Raw genomic sequence first — 15855 nt, 5'->3', positions numbered from 1 at the left:
GTAAGTGTGACGCATTCCCCCCCTCCCCATAAACCACGCCTATTCCACTACCAGAAACTGTGACGTAGCTCAAGATATTTGTGATACACAGATGTCTTTCCTCTAGTAATTCGTGTTGCAATACCGGCGACTACGTACAAAATGAATGTTGCGAAGAAGACTACCATGCTGAGAGTCAATGTCATACATTGTTCAAGACACGGTGCACGTCTATAAAACACGCAACGCTAGCCGCGCTACCATGGACAGCCATTCAGTGTCAAATTATGTAAATCTTTGAAGAAGACATCCAATTCACAGTGGTTGCGTTCGTTTAGCTTCCCTGGGCCTACCCCGCGGAGCTCACCCAGGTAAGCCCCTGACAAGAGCTAATCGAACGATCACACTCGCCCTCTCGTGGTGACAGCATGCACCTCAGGTCACCCCAAGTGACCCACTCCACAAGCAGGGCACTGGGGGCTGACCCAGGTGAGCCCCGTCAAAGCTATTCGAACGTACCGGGGCAGACCGGGGTCGACCCAGGGAAGCTAAACGAACGCACCCATAACAGGATGTCGTAGGATTATTCGAATCATAGGATTCGAATCTCCGGGAGGACAGAATATCCTGGCACACCGCAACGGCTCTCAGCACTTGGGCGTCTATACCGCCTTTGAAAACATTTGTTTATTTGTACAGGAGAGATGACTCGCACAGTGTGACGCATTAAAGGATTTGGATATTTTTTTTAACACAAAACACAATGTCCACAGATTTACATTATACTAACACTGTTTGAAGATAATGATAGTAGAAAGCATACCTTAAAATATTAGTTGCTGAGGTGCTGTAGTTTTTGAGAAATGAGTAAAACAATGTCATGAAAATACGTTTTTAAACGCTAAAATAATTGTCGTCTCATGATCACTGAGACGAAAATTATTTTCATAACATTATTTACAAATTTCTCAAAAACTACAGCACATCAGCAGGTAATGTTTTCAGGGGAGCTTTCTACTATGGTTATCCTCAAACTGTGTAAGTTCAGTGTAATTCTGTGGGCATTGTGTTTTTTGTCCTACAAAAAGTACATAGACCCTTTAAGCCACTTGAGGATGTTTGCATTGTTGTTAAAGACAATGGACACTATAGGTAATTGTCGATGACCAGTCTTCTCACTTTGTGTATCTCAACCTATGCATAAAATAACAAACCTGTGAAAATTTGAGCTCAATCGGTCGTCGAGGTTGCGAGATAATAATGAAAGAAAAAAAAAACACTCTTGTCACACGAAGTTGTGTGCTTGCTGATGCTTGATTTCGAGACCTCAAGTTCTAAACTTGAGGTCTCGAAATCAAATTCGTGGAAAATTACTTCTTTCTCGAAAAAACTACGTCACTTCGGAGGGAGCCGTTTCTCACAATGTTTTATACTTAGTATAGTCTATCAACTTCTCCCCATTACTCGTCACCAAGAAAGGTTTTATGAAGTTAATTATTTTGAGTAATTACCAATAGTGTCCACTGCCTTTAAGGAAGAGGCGTATGGTAAAAGCAACGGAATATTGGTATCATAAAAGCTGCTGATTTTATAAAACATTGTGAAACAAGACTCCCTCTGAAGTAACGTAGTGTTTGAGAAAGGGGTATTTTCTCACGCAAATAATAAAATACTTCAGACCTGAAGCCCTTTTAGGTACATGAAAGCACACTTGGACATCAAGAGTGTTTTTTTTTTTACAATATACCCTTGCAACTTCGATGATCAATTGAGTACAAATTTTCACATAGTTGTTATTTTCATTGCATGCATATTCATATGTTGGGATACACCATAGAGGAATAATTTATTCCTCCATGGATACACCAACTGAGAATACTGGTTTTGGCAATTACCAAATGTAAGTATTGTTTGAAGCTTTGCATGGTGTGGAGAAATGGAAAGAAACTATAAATAAATAGAAAACTTGCGGGTACAACCATGTGGAAATCTTTTTTTGTGAGTGGTGGCTCTGAAAAGACTAGACTGGGCCACTGTCTTTATCCGCAAGGATACCCCTGTCTTTATCCGCAAAGCTAAAGACAGGTACCAGCTATTCAGATTCAGTGATTCCATTGGCTGTAACGATACCATTGGATAAATGCAGTGACTAAAAGCTACCGTAGTTGGGTTTGTTTTGATTGGTCTGAGGTCACCTCGGTTGGCCAATCAAAACACAGATATGGAAAACCTACTTTCGGTTGTCCGCATGCGTGTGTCCGCTTGTGTGGTAGTAGTATGTAGACAGTACATGCATGGTGGATACGGTACTTGCTTGGTAAATGTTGGTGTAGAACTTGTGCCTATGGGAGGTCAAAGGTCAAACCACACGCCGGTTTTTGGCCGGTCCCTAGCGTTATTCACGAGCCTCGAAGAATGACGTCAGACGTTCAGGCTATGAAAAGATGAGCTGGTAGATAACTGTTCGAAACGCTGAGACCAAACCGGCTCTTCTCAGAGCAAACACTCAGACAAGAATAAAGAGATTTAAACATGGTTGTACCCGCAAGTCTACTAATTATTCATAGTTTCTTCCTAATTACCATGTGTCCAGTGCATTAATGCAGATCTGTTGATCACAGGTTGTGTTTGAATACGCCTGTGATTAAATTACAAATGGGATCAATAAATAATATCCACACATAGTATGCATATCATTATAAACAGGTATACAAATTAATGGTAAATTTTCTGCTGGTAGCTAAATAATTGTTCAATCACTAACGCCCTTTCCGGATCAATCTTGGGATTGAATGGTCGTTCACTATCATCAAGACCTTAGTAGACCTATACGTCTACCTGTTGAATAGCCTTGTCCAAGGCTCTTCACGCAAGCACAGGTGTGGCGGTTTCAGTCTTCCGCCGTATTCAGTTTTCCGGGTGACGTAGTCGGTCATATCAGCACGTTGTTCGAACGGTTTTAGCTTTCCGGCGTGTTCAGTTTTCCGGGTGACTTGTCAGATACCTCCGCGAGTACCCTGGCGAGTACTGTAGTTCTCTCAGCAGTGACCCCACATTGTTTATATTACGATTCTTTTCTGTGTAGTCACATAATCTCTTGCCCCATCTTTACATGTATTCATGGGTACAACTTCAGGCAGGTCACACTCTGCTTGCATAAAAAACAACTCATACGATCCACGCGTTTGCCGCTAGTTGTACTCGACTCGTGGACGCCGCCATGACAGCTACCGGAGGGTAACGGATGACTCAATACGGCACTAAAAATGGACTACTTTCGCTTGCTGTGCGCAGGCATCGCATGACGTAATGCTACCGTATTTGGTCATTCGGAAAACTGAACACAGCGGAAAGTTGAAACCGCCACACTAGTAACCCAAAATTAGCAATAATTGCAGCAAATCTGGGAAGAAATTGGAAAGAAGCTGATTTCAACTGATAATGGTAGGTATGGGTGTCAGTTACCACCAAAAAAAAGTAAGGACCAATTGGGGTTGGGGAAATCGTTTCCCCGGGGGGTAATTAAAACCCGGGGGTTAATTACCCATAATTTACCCAAAGTATGTTGTGTTTGGTATCAAATGAAAGGAAATTTAATTTTAAACCAAGTCAGTGATGTTCATTTTGTCATTTTATCATCCTGTGAAAAGTTACACTTGATTTAAGACGTGGCGCTTGCTAACACAGGATCAACCAGGTTATTACACACATTCTAATGTAAAAACCTTAAAACTATTATTTTACAATGCTTTGTGTCTATCAAAGTGTACCACACTGTTTGAGGGTTCAAATTAACTTGGTTTAAGACATAATAAGTAGATACTACTGGTACTGACAAGCCAAACGTGACAGAAAGCTCATTAAAGACCCTTTTTACAGTAACAGTGTCTGTAACATCAAAATGTCCGCAGCACACTCTAAATGCAAACACACATGACATGCCAGCTTTTATGCTGCTACATTTCATGGTTTGGTACTGCATCTCCCCTTCCTTGCAGTTGCATCAAATTGTTGTTAAAAGATTTCTGGGGTGATACTCCGATAAGCATCTTGAGTCCCAATTTATTGTTGGTATCAAACTCCCAGCCTCTTCCAAGGGGCTCAAAGAGAGGTTTTGAGATGCTTCAACATCACAACTTGGAGGTGTTCACGGAGGGAGTGTTGTGCTGTTGCATTTGGTGTTGGTGGTACACGATCAGGATCTATTTTTTCCTTGGTTGCTTGCTATTGGCAACCTTGCCAGCTTGCTTTTGGCAACCTTGCCAGGCCGTAATGTGGTCAGTGCATGTCAATGCATTGTTACATAGCTAACTTCGAAGAACGTCCCAGTAGTATCATGAAGGCACCTCCATGGTAGTATGCGGTAGTTAACAGCCGGAGGCAGTGAGGGAAGCTGGAGAGAGAGTTTTAAGTGGATGAAGAAATTTTTTGCATGGCTTTTCTAAGAAAATAAATCATTTTGAGGATCTTCAAATGTTGCTGGCCAGATCGGTTCCCTGAGGGAAGGACCACAGCAGGTATGCCGACAGTTGGCGTGGACCAGACAACCCCTACCCAAGAAAGCACTCCCCTCGTAACCCGACATCTCAACATCGATAGGCCAGAGGAAACTGAAGATAAAAGTCAGAACGATTTAAAGATCTTGACAGCTTTCTCAAAAGCATGTGACACCAGGGACGTCAGTCAAAAATCCCTTACACTGTAAAAAAGAAGCTAGGGTGCCTGTTAAATCACCGTAAACTTTACTGTGGAGGTTTTGTAAATTTTGCCTTGAAGGGGTAGTTTACAAAACCTCCACAGTAAAATTTACGGTGCTTTACCTGGCAGCATAGGGCGCAAGGTAAAGAACCGTGAATTTTATGGGTTTTTTTGTACAGTGTCATAGAAGCAAGCTCACAACAGCGACCCAAGATGCCCCAAAGATGCCCCCACAGACACACTAGCAGCTCAAGGGCCATCATGCCGGTAAATCAAATGGCCGGTTTACTGAAGGAGTCTCGCATTATCAGCCAGCTCGGTGAATCGGGTCACGATGAAACCTTGTTCCAGCATCTCAAAATTGCTGAGGGTAGAGAGATACATGTTGTTCGTTTAGCCACGCAGAAAAAAACAAGCAAGCTGTAAGAGTGCAGGAGGTGAGTGCCGTCAAGACCAACCTGATGAAGCAGCTCCAACAGATTCAAGCTGACTTGGCTGCTCTCAAAGCTTCCACCTTAACCAAAACAGCAGAGAGACCCAAGTGCTCCAAAAACACTGCCCTCTCATGAATGTGGCTGTAACGACAAGCCAGTAAATGACCTGAATATGACCACTGCTTCACCTGTGGTAGCTCTAAGCACTTCAGGAGAGGCTGCAAACAGCGACAACGACCCCAGCAGGCAGGAGACGGCAACGTGGCGAACGGAGGGGATGAGTAGCCGTCCTGACATCCAATTAATCTCAAGAAATTCAATGTCTTCAAAACCAACCCAATTAACCAAAACCTCTATACACTCAAGTGATGTCTCATAGAGTGTTGCCCTCATGGTAATGTCAGCTCAGCAACTACCACAAGGTTCGAAACTGACCAACTTAGTTGGCCGAAGTGCACCACTGGGTGTAATCTAGGAAGAAGACCAACCTAGGCTTTGTGTGATACTGGTGCCCAGGTTTCCCTAGTGTCTACATCATGGCTTATAACCAGAACATGTTCAACCAGTGACTGACTTGCTATAGAACAGTACTCTGCTGATAACGGCAGCAAATAATTCAACTCTTCCTTATGATGGCTTTGTTGAGATGGAATTTCAGCTACCAACAGGTTGCCATCGTCCCTGCTGGTTCCAGTGTTGGTAACAAGTGACCCCATTCTTACCCGAATCACGGCTCCTACGTTCTGGAAGAGTTGTTACAAGATTCCGAGTAAACGGTTTTTGAAGCTTTGCACGATTTGAAGAATAAGGATGATAGTAAACTTGCAGGTTTAACAACACTTGTTTAGTTTCAAGTTAAATTTCTGTTTATTTGAAACCAAACACAACATACTATCAAAGGTTCCAAAAGCAAGCAGCCAAGGGAAAAATGGATCCTCATCGCCTACCAGCAACACCAACAACACTCCCTTCGTTTTCACCACCAAGTTAGGGTATGGCGTATCTCAAATCCTCCATACTTGGGCCCCTTGAATAAGGGGGGATGTGGAGTGTGCTGTGGACATTGCTCCAATGGAGCAGATATTACAGACACCGAAAAATGAGCAATGAAGAGGAACTTTGCTATTCAAGCCGTGGTGGCCCATTAATGTGTTTAGGGTCTTTAATGAGCTTTCTGTCACATTTGGCTTGTCAGTACCAGTAGTATCCACTTAAAATGTCTTGAACCAAGTTCATTTGAACCCTCAAACAGTGTGGTACACTTTGATAGATACAAAGTAATGTAAAATAATAGTTTTAAGGTTTTTACATTAGAATGTGTGTAATGACCTTGTTGATCCTGTGTTAGCAAGCGCCACATCTTAAATCAAGTGTAACTTTTTACAGGATAATAAAATGACAAAATAAACATCACTTACTTGGTTTAAAATTAAATTTCCTTTCATTTGATACCAAACACAACATACTTTGGGTAAATTATGGGTAATTAACCCCCGGGTTTTAATTACCCCCCGGGGAAACGATTTCCCCAACCCCAATTGGTCCTTACTTTTTTTTGGTGGTAACTGACACCCATACCTACCATTATCAGTTGAAATCAGCTTCTTTCCAATTTCTTCCCAGATGAATCCTAATATAGGGATACTACACTGGCCCGCTCTGAATTCACGTACCTGTGCAGTTCGTGAATTCAGAACAGGCCGGTGTTTGCGTATTAAGGGTCTTGGACAAGGCTAGTTGAACAAAGCCCTCTTCATAAAACTTGCCTCATCTGAGTCCTACTAAACTCGCTCATAAATCAAACACTATTAGACATAATCATTGTCTTTTGGCGACAAGGAAGCACATGGAGTGACGCCTATTTTAATCTGCATTTTATTGCACAAAAAACAAACTGAGTTTTAACAAGTAGTACAGAAGGGAAAGCTAAAGGCACTTGACACTAAAATAATCTTGCTCCATCTTAGATGTCAGATCTCATTCATAAGCACAATCCAGTACGTACACTTCGATCATCGTCACAACACCTCCTTGCAGTACACCCTGTTAATATGCATACCTATGGAGACCGTTCCTTTGTGGCTTCGGCTCCAACTCTGTGGAATTCTCTGCCCTTGACGACCAGGAATACATCCTCCCTTGATGATTTCAAGAGTGCCTTAAAGACACACCTTTTCTTACAATAGTTAACCATTCTTGTATTGTTGTGTCGTTATGCATGTAGTGGTGTTATTTGTTTCCTTATATTTATGTTGTTGTAGATTGTATAGTGTACTTCTTTGTAAAGCGCTTAGAGAATTAAGTGTTAATTATTAGGCGCTATATAAATCGAAAGTTATTATTATTATTATTGTCAAAGACCAGTATTCTCACTTGGTGTATCCATGGACGTAGAAATAGAACATAGTTATGCACAAATAACAACCCTGTGAAAATTTGAACTCAATTGATCGTCAAAGTTGTGAGAGAATAATGGAAGAACAAAACAACACCAAAGTCGCACAAGTTGTGTGCTTTCAGCTGCATGAGGTATCGAATTCAATTAAAATATTATGTGAGAAATAACTTCTTTCTGGAACAACTACGTTACTTCAGAGGGAGCCGTTTCCCACAGTGTTTTATACTATTAACAGCTCTCCATTGCTCGTTACCGTTGTTACCAAGTAAGTTTTTATGCTAACAATTATATTGAGTAATTACCAATAGTGTCCCGTGCCGAGTGTTATAAATATCCACGCTGGGTTACAGCGGCCTACTTTCTATCATAGCGCCCAGCATTATGTGGACACCGTAACAAATAACCACTAAAATAACGATCCATATAACTGATTTCTTACTTTCATAACTTCCGTCATGGACAAGAATAAAATCTAAAAACAGTTAGAATAATAAGTCCGTCCCAATACCTTTCAAAAAATAAATAAATAAGCATTTGTTACACGTCTATTAAATAAATAAGTATTACCTAAAATGTTATTATGACTAGACATCTCGAATCACTTCATCAGAGAACATGACGTCCATGACAAAACGGAGATCTTTAAAATTCCTCTGAAATGTGCCGAGAGACATTCAGTGCCCTGCTCTGTGAAGATGTTGGACTTCAACCATGGCATGCGATAACAAAATAATTATTCAAAACATTTCATAATATATTCAAACTCTTCTAGTAAAATTATTGAAGTGATTTCTAGAACCGTCTTACTATACCTCGCCCCCTCTATTTAAACTCGCTCACTAACCTATTATACCACCTGAATGCATACACACTTTTCACTCGTCCCGAGACAAATATTTCCCACGGGAAATATTATTTAGTTATAAATCATCAATTATTTATTATAAATTCTTATTAATAATCATTATTTATTACTTATTCTAATGAATTATTATTTTTCTTACTATAACATAGTATCAATAATATCAATTATTTTTCAGTGAAACGCTGGAAATGTTGATTATATTAGGCTCTGCGGTCCATGCCTTGCCCTGTGTTCTGCTACGTCATCTGTCCAATTCCCCTCAACCCTTTCTTGCTTGTTCTTTTTCCTTTTGTTTTGTTCGATGAGTTGGGTTTTGGGGGCATGATTTCTTCCTCCAGCGAACCCATGCTGTCCCATGTCATATTGTAGGTCTGTTTTTTTTTAATCAGCTTGGCAAGGATCCGTTCACGAGAGACGAGAAAATGGAGTCTGGGTTGCTAAGAAGTGCCGTAGGACTGTCCCACTCCTCAAGCTTACCTGCACTCAAAACTACGATGGTATCGTAATTAAGAATGGTAGACACACGGTGCTGTGTAGTAAACAACATAAAGAAATTAATGAATAAATGAATAAAAAACAATAAACAAATACGTAAAGCTAACCATACAGTTTAGAATTTCAGAAAACCAATCAAGCTTAACAGTGACTTTCTGTTTCGTGTGCTGTTTCATTTTTTTTTTTATAGGAGTTAAGTATTTTACTCGATGCCTTTCGAAGTATATCACTTACAGCAATGGTGAGAACCGTTTTGTTGGCAAATGCAGTGAAAAGCACGTCCTGAAGAATGGCGTCCTACAAAAAAAAAAGAAATCATTAGAGACATTTAATAGAAATTCGGAAGTGATGTAACTCTAGTGGTTTCCCTATAAGTTCATCCGGGGAGTTGTTTTCTCACCATATCCTTGTCAATGGAGGCAGTTGCTTCATCCAAGATAAGAATCCGAGATTTCCTGAGGAATGCACGAGCTACGCAGAATAACTGCCGCTGCCCAACGCTGAAATTCTCACCTCCCTCGGTCACCATAGACTCTGAATAGAATTTAAAACATTAATAATAATGTAAATAGTTAGATTTATTGAGAGCTTCACGCTAAAACAAACCTGAGGTGCTTTACAATGTAAAACAAGAATTAAAGAGTAAAACGAGACAAAGTTTTTAAAAAGACAAACAGCATAAGCCTAAAATAGAATACAATTGCCATATGGTACATACCATGTTTTAAAGTTATACTTGTGACACTCCACAAACTCCAATCCAACAGTTTTAAAACGTGACAACAAGCCAAATAACAATTGTTAAACTGGATTACAGTTTGAACTCTAACCGGTTGTATTCTACTGCTATAGTAGTTGGACTAACTTGTACCCTAGTATCACCTTACTAACATTTGGTCATCTGGCGAAATTACAATTACAATTTTAAGAAATGAAGAAAGAAATGAAGAAACAATGAAACTAAAGAAAAGGAAAGAAAGGAACAACTTCAAGGTGTCCAAGTCCATAGTAGGATCCGCATTAGTTCAATTAATAAAAAAAAAACCATTTATCTCATGATAGCAGTTACAAACAGGTTACAAATGTGAATAATTAACGTCACATAATAAACAACGCAACACAAACACAAATCTTAAAAAAAAGTTCAAAAACCTTCAAATCATACAGCACACAATCAGAGCCAACATGTAGTACATTATTTTACGACAATGCAGGGCAAAAGCAAAATCAAACCATCGTCAAATATATTACCTAATCCATTTGGTAGGTTGGAAAGTGTGTTCTTAAGTTGAGCAATGCCAATCGCCTCCCATATTTCCTCATCGCTGCATTTATCAAACGGATCTAAATTGAAGCTAAACATATAAGGGAGAGTTCAAAATGGTTTTAGAGCAATTTGTTTGTTTTTGTTTACAAAATGCCACAAAATTGCCTAAAGCTGTTCATAATGCTGTTGGTTATAGCCTCTCTGATCACTGTGCCAAAGTTAATCAGTGGCATTACTATTAGTGTGGGGACAGGGGAGAGTGTATGCCCCAGCTAATTGATGTCTGTGGCCGGTGTCAGATGCAATTGTGTCCGCCATGCAATATTGTCCGCTCCGGACACTTTTGCATATGCAATCGTGTCCGGGGCTATGCAAAAACCGTCCGGCGGACATGGTACATTACTGTACATGTATGTGCGCGCGTAAGCGAATGCACTGGACCTACATATTTATATACAGCATGAATATTCACGTTTTTTTATGATTACAGCGAAAACCCAATGGCCGAACATTTCCAATGTCATTCATGACATGCACTTAGCTTGTAAAAAACGGCGAACGTGTTCCGTCGACCAAGGGCGTTTAAAACGCCCTTGGTCGACGGAACACGTTCGCCGTTTTTTAAAGATGTGCTTTATTTTATTTTAGGGTTACTATAATTTACTTTCATATTACACTTGTCATTTGTGAAACCAGTGCAGCATTTTATTTTTTATTTTTTTATAGCAGTTCGGGTGCTCCACTACAGGAGGGTCTTACCTCCTCTGGCTGCAACCCCCATTTGTACTTAATTTAAATTTATAACTGTATTTATATACTTGAAATCATCATTGTTGTATTTTTTGTTGTACAAATGGAAATAAAACAAACAAACAAACAAACAATTTACTGCAAGGACGGTTTTGCACGGGGCGGACACAACTGCATTTGCAATAATGTCCTCCGGATAGTATTGCATAGAGGACATAATTGCATGCGACACCGGCACTACCCCCTCCGCTTTTCCAATTTGAAACCGTGACTTTGGGTTTACAAATGAACAGATAAAATGTTTAATTTCATTACCCTTTCGAGTAGTAAATTCAACCTTTTAAACTTCTACCTTTCTATAAGATGGATTGCACATAGCGTGATCGACCGCCATCTTTGATGATGAACAATGTAATGGATAAGTGCACGCCTACGAGCTGCGTACAACTCTCAGCCAATGATTGTCTTTCCCGCGTGCACGTTTCATCAAAGATGGTGGTCAATGACGTCATCCCTCTATTATTCATGCGAAGTTCACATTTTTCCACGTCAGATTATTATATTCAGCTGAATAATGAGCTGAAAATGCAAAAAGAAACTATACGGGTGGAGGGGAGGGATTCCACCATGATCCACTATTGATGATATTAAGGTGTTCTATAAAGGACACAATTGAGCAGCAAATGAACATTATTATCGCCATGTTACCGTATGGTTCCCGTGAAGAGAGTTGGATCCTGAGGGACAATGGAGATCCTTTGTCTCAATACAGCAAGAGGCACATGATCAATATTCACTCCATCAATGTATAAAGCCCCTGAAACAAAAGAAACAATGGCACTGTTTAGGAAACAAAACAGAAACAGTAAGGCTACATGATTTATAAAAAATAAATAAAAAACAAATAAAGCAGAAAATAACCATCCACAATTCTGAATGACTGGGTATTATAGCCCAAATGTACCAGGGTTTGCTCATCTGGAGCTTGCTATACAAAAGCTTATTTATTAATCCGGAGGTTCAGGTTCGAGTCCCGCTCTGAAAATGACAATGTTAAAAACAGTGATTCTATTAGTATTCTTACCATCAGTTCTGTCAATCAGCCTAAAGAATGCCAGCATTAGGGAGGATTTACCGCTACCGGTTCGCCCACAGATACCAACCTACAGAGATGACAAAAACCAAGGCAATGCAAATTTTGTTTCAAAACTTCCATGTTTGGTGTTGAATCATGCAAACAAATGTAATAAAGTTAACATTTATGAACTTTTTTCTGACTATCACAGCAATTGTTTTCCCTAATTCAGACACACATATTTTAATAACCTAAGGAGTAAACAGAACAAAATTGAGTTAGTGTAAGCAGTGCAACAATTTAAACCAAGCAGCAGTTCGTTGAGATCCAAACAGAGCCTTATAGGCCCACACAAAGAAACACAACAAGGGGAAAAAACAAGAGAAATTACAATATCAATACAATTCAAACAGGATAGTTCAATTAAAATTAATTTGTTTCAGAAGCATATATTTATTCTTTTCCCCCGTTCTTTATTTGATTTCCTGAATATACTTTTGTGTAATAACTCATAATTGCCATAAAATCCAATGAAGCTTTCTAGTAATGGTTTTCCTGATACGTTTTAAAGTTTTCTCGCGCAAATATTCATTATTTCTTCACTTATTTCACGTTTTTATTTCAAGTTTTTCTACTACAAAGAGAAAATTGACTTCATCAAAGTGCATGTCATCTCAGTTTCTTATAAGACGTTTTTAGCTCATACCTTCTCTCCTCCCTTGATGCGAATATTTATATTCTGGAGAACCGGTTCCAGTTCCTTGGAATAACGCATCTCCAGATTATTGACGGTGATGTCACCAATAAACGGCCAATCATCAGGTGGTTGGAACACACCTATATGTCAAATTGTCACCAATAACAATGACACTTACTATTGGGTTACATGCAATAATTGTTAGCATAAAATGAAGAGCTGTTGATAGTATAAAACATTGTGAGAAACTCTATAAACGTACTTTTTGAGAAAGAAGTAATTTCGAGACCTCAGAATCTGATTTTGGGGTTTCAAAATCAAGCATCTGAAAGTACACAACTTGTGAAACAAGGGCGTTTTTTTCTTCCAATATTCTCTCGCTACTTCTACGACCAGTTTGAGGTCAAATTTTCACAGGTTTATTATTTTATGCATATGGTGAGATATACCAAGTGGTCTCTGACAATTACCAATAGTGTCCAGTTTAAAGTACACAGCAGAGTATGTCATGAGAAATCATTGCTCAGGGCCATTGTATTTGAGGTGTTTTTTGGTTTTGTTTGTTTATCTTTTTGGGGGGGGGGCGGGGGGTACCATTTGGCGTAGTTTCTCGCATTTCCCTTCTGTGTACAAAAAATGAAAACAAAGAAAAAAGGTTACCTTCTTGTTTCTCTATGTTCAGATGAGCAAAATATTTGAGTCTCTCTATGGCATTCATTTGCATCTCCAGCTCAGCTGACTGGCTGACCGTCTGCATCAACAGCTGGGCGGACTGAGGAGAGAAAACAAGAAATTGTGTTTACGTAGAGAGCATTTAAACTTCCGCAACCTTAAAGAGTTTTTCCTCCAAAAAGCAATTCTGAGATATGGTGGACACATTCATATGACACTATTAGCTTTAGGTCAAAATGGCTAATAGATTTGGCTTGATGTAGAGCATGGTGTGGCCCCTATTGAGTCTTATTGGTGCTTGAAATCGATGGAATTCTTTAGAGGATTTAGGGTAGACTGGGCCCCTGTCTTTATCTGCAAGGACAAAGACAGTCACGTCAGTCGTTCAGGATAGATTAAGGGGTATACTTTACAAGAGAAAAAGAATGTGTTGATGTATAAGGGAACATTGGTGGAGGGGGGGGGGGGGGGGGCACACACTCGCTACACCTGTAGAAATGGTGTGAGAGTTTTTTTCCCCAGAAAAGAGTTGCAGTTTCGTCGACAATGCTCTTTACAAAACAGATGAGAAACCAAAATGATCTCCATAAAGGGGACTCTAAAGACTGGAGTGCTCCACAAAGATTTGTGCATGCAACGTGATTTGGGAGGTTTTTAACTACAGGAACAAAGGAAGGGGAATGGATACGAAACACACATTCTCAAATATACCCTGTACTTAATGGCAGTGGACACTATTGGTAATTACTCAAAATAATTATCATCATAAAACCTTTCTTGATTATGACTAATGGGGAGAGGTTGATAGTATAAAACATTGTGAGAAATGACTCCCTCTGAAGTGACGTAGTTTTCGAGAAAGAAGTAATTTTACACGAATTTGATTTCGAGACCTCAAGTTTAGAATTTGAGGTCTCGAAATCAAGCATCTGAAAGCACACAACTTCGTGTGACAAGGATGTTTTTTTCTTTCATAGTTCGCAACTTCGATTACCAATCGAGTTCAAATTTTCCCAGGTTTGCTATTCTATGCATATGTTGAGATACACCAAGTGAGAAGACTGGTCTTAGACAATTACCAATAGTGTCCAATGTCTTTAACTACAGGAACAAAGGAAGGGGAATGGATACGAAACACACATTCTCAAATATACCCTGTACTTAAGATTTGTTTCCATGTGCAGCACCTCGGTCTTTAGAATATCCCAAAATATAGGGTCCTTTAATTTTCCCATTTTTGTTTTGTTCTTGGACTCCAGAGGTACCGAATATTATGAGCTCATAGAATGGCCGTTGGGGTGTCTGGGTGTGTTTGTAAAACATGACCTGGGCCCAATTTCATAGAGCTGCTAAGTACAAAATTTTGCTTAGCATGAAATTTCTTCCGTGATTAAAACAGGATTACAAACCAAATTTGTGATTTTCAGGATAAGCAAACAACAGCTAAATACCAATTACAGGCAATATGCAACAAATGGAAATTTGGTTGGTAATCCTGTCTTTGTCAAGGAAGAAATTTCATGCTAAGCAGTTTGTTTTGCTTAGCAGCTCTATGAAATTGGGCCCTGAAGGAAGATGACTGAAAAGAGAGCACTTTTTCGACACAGCAATTCGTCGTATGAGGGGATAGATTCTAAGGGGGACAAGATCTCCTGCCGGACTGGCATGTCAATCCATATGGTGAAGGTTCGAATCCAATTCTAGTACATACAGTGCATTTGTTCTTCCCCAAAACGAATTAAAGATGCTTTGTCAGATTTTTGGCCCCAAACATTAAAAAAAAAAAAGATTTTTTTGAGTGAATGGTATTTCAAAGAGTATCACCCACTCTAACAAGTTTAGCTTTTACTTTTAATGGTCAAGAACCATGACAAAAATTTAAAACGTTTGTTATTATAAAAAAAAAAAAACTAATTTGGAGCACTTTATTTCACTGCTACTAATAATTGGCGGACTTTTTCGAGCAATGGCTCAAATGAAAGCTTGTAACTTTCTCGACCCCCATCAAAATACCTATTGAATTTTAAATCAAAATGTTTGGGTCAAATAGGCAAAAATTCTGACATAGCATTTTTAATTTACAACGTCAGTTTGACTTGTGGTTTATTACCTATTTATATATATAGGGCCTAGTTGGTTTGCCGTAACACCATGTGTCATGTGTGTTTCTACTTGCCAGGTAGATTTTTTTTTTTGAGAAATGTCTTGCTTGATTCTCTCTACCACTGAAAATTTTACATTATTATTAATAATAATTCATACTTATACTCACAAAAAGAGACAAGGAGATGGACAAGCCAACCAAACTAATGTCGATACCACCAGAGAAGAAGGTTGTTACGGCTGCAGTACCAGCCATTCCAACAATACAAGCTCCAATCACACCCTGTGGTAACCAGTCAGTCAAAACTCAAATTAAAATAACTTGACTATGTAGTAGATTCGCAAGTTTCCATTGAAATCGTATTACCAGGTGTTTTTTTCATTTGATAGAAAAGGACAGTTTTTCTCTTGATGAAGCGATG

General features: G+C 39.3%; 1 protein-coding gene across 1 annotated transcript in view; it reads right to left on the bottom strand.

Annotated features, from left to right (window-relative positions):
• Positions 1–6949: 6949 nt before the first annotated feature.
• The window catches only part of LOC139933906 (ATP-binding cassette sub-family C member 8-like), a 31177-nt gene continuing 22271 nt past the window's right edge, over positions 6950–15855 (bottom strand). Inside the window, exons 24-32 of the mRNA XM_071928139.1 lie at positions 15603–15716; positions 13319–13430; positions 12668–12798; positions 11971–12049; positions 11595–11703; positions 10121–10224; positions 9270–9403; positions 9104–9166; positions 6950–8903 (exon numbers count right to left, since the gene is read on the bottom strand). Coding sequence (XP_071784240.1) covers positions 8760–8903; positions 9104–9166; positions 9270–9403; positions 10121–10224; positions 11595–11703; positions 11971–12049; positions 12668–12798; positions 13319–13430; positions 15603–15716 — 990 coding nt within the window. The 3' untranslated portion in view covers positions 6950–8759. The remainder of the gene's footprint in view (positions 8904–9103; positions 9167–9269; positions 9404–10120; positions 10225–11594; positions 11704–11970; positions 12050–12667; positions 12799–13318; positions 13431–15602; positions 15717–15855) is intronic.

The sequence above is a fragment of the Asterias amurensis genome, chromosome 2 (genome assembly GCF_032118995.1).
Source record: "Asterias amurensis chromosome 2, ASM3211899v1".
Lineage (NCBI taxonomy): Eukaryota > Metazoa > Echinodermata > Asteroidea > Forcipulatida > Asteriidae > Asterias > Asterias amurensis.
The sequence above is the reverse complement of the archived record's forward strand: the minus strand, read 5'-3'. Positions and strand labels throughout refer to the sequence as shown.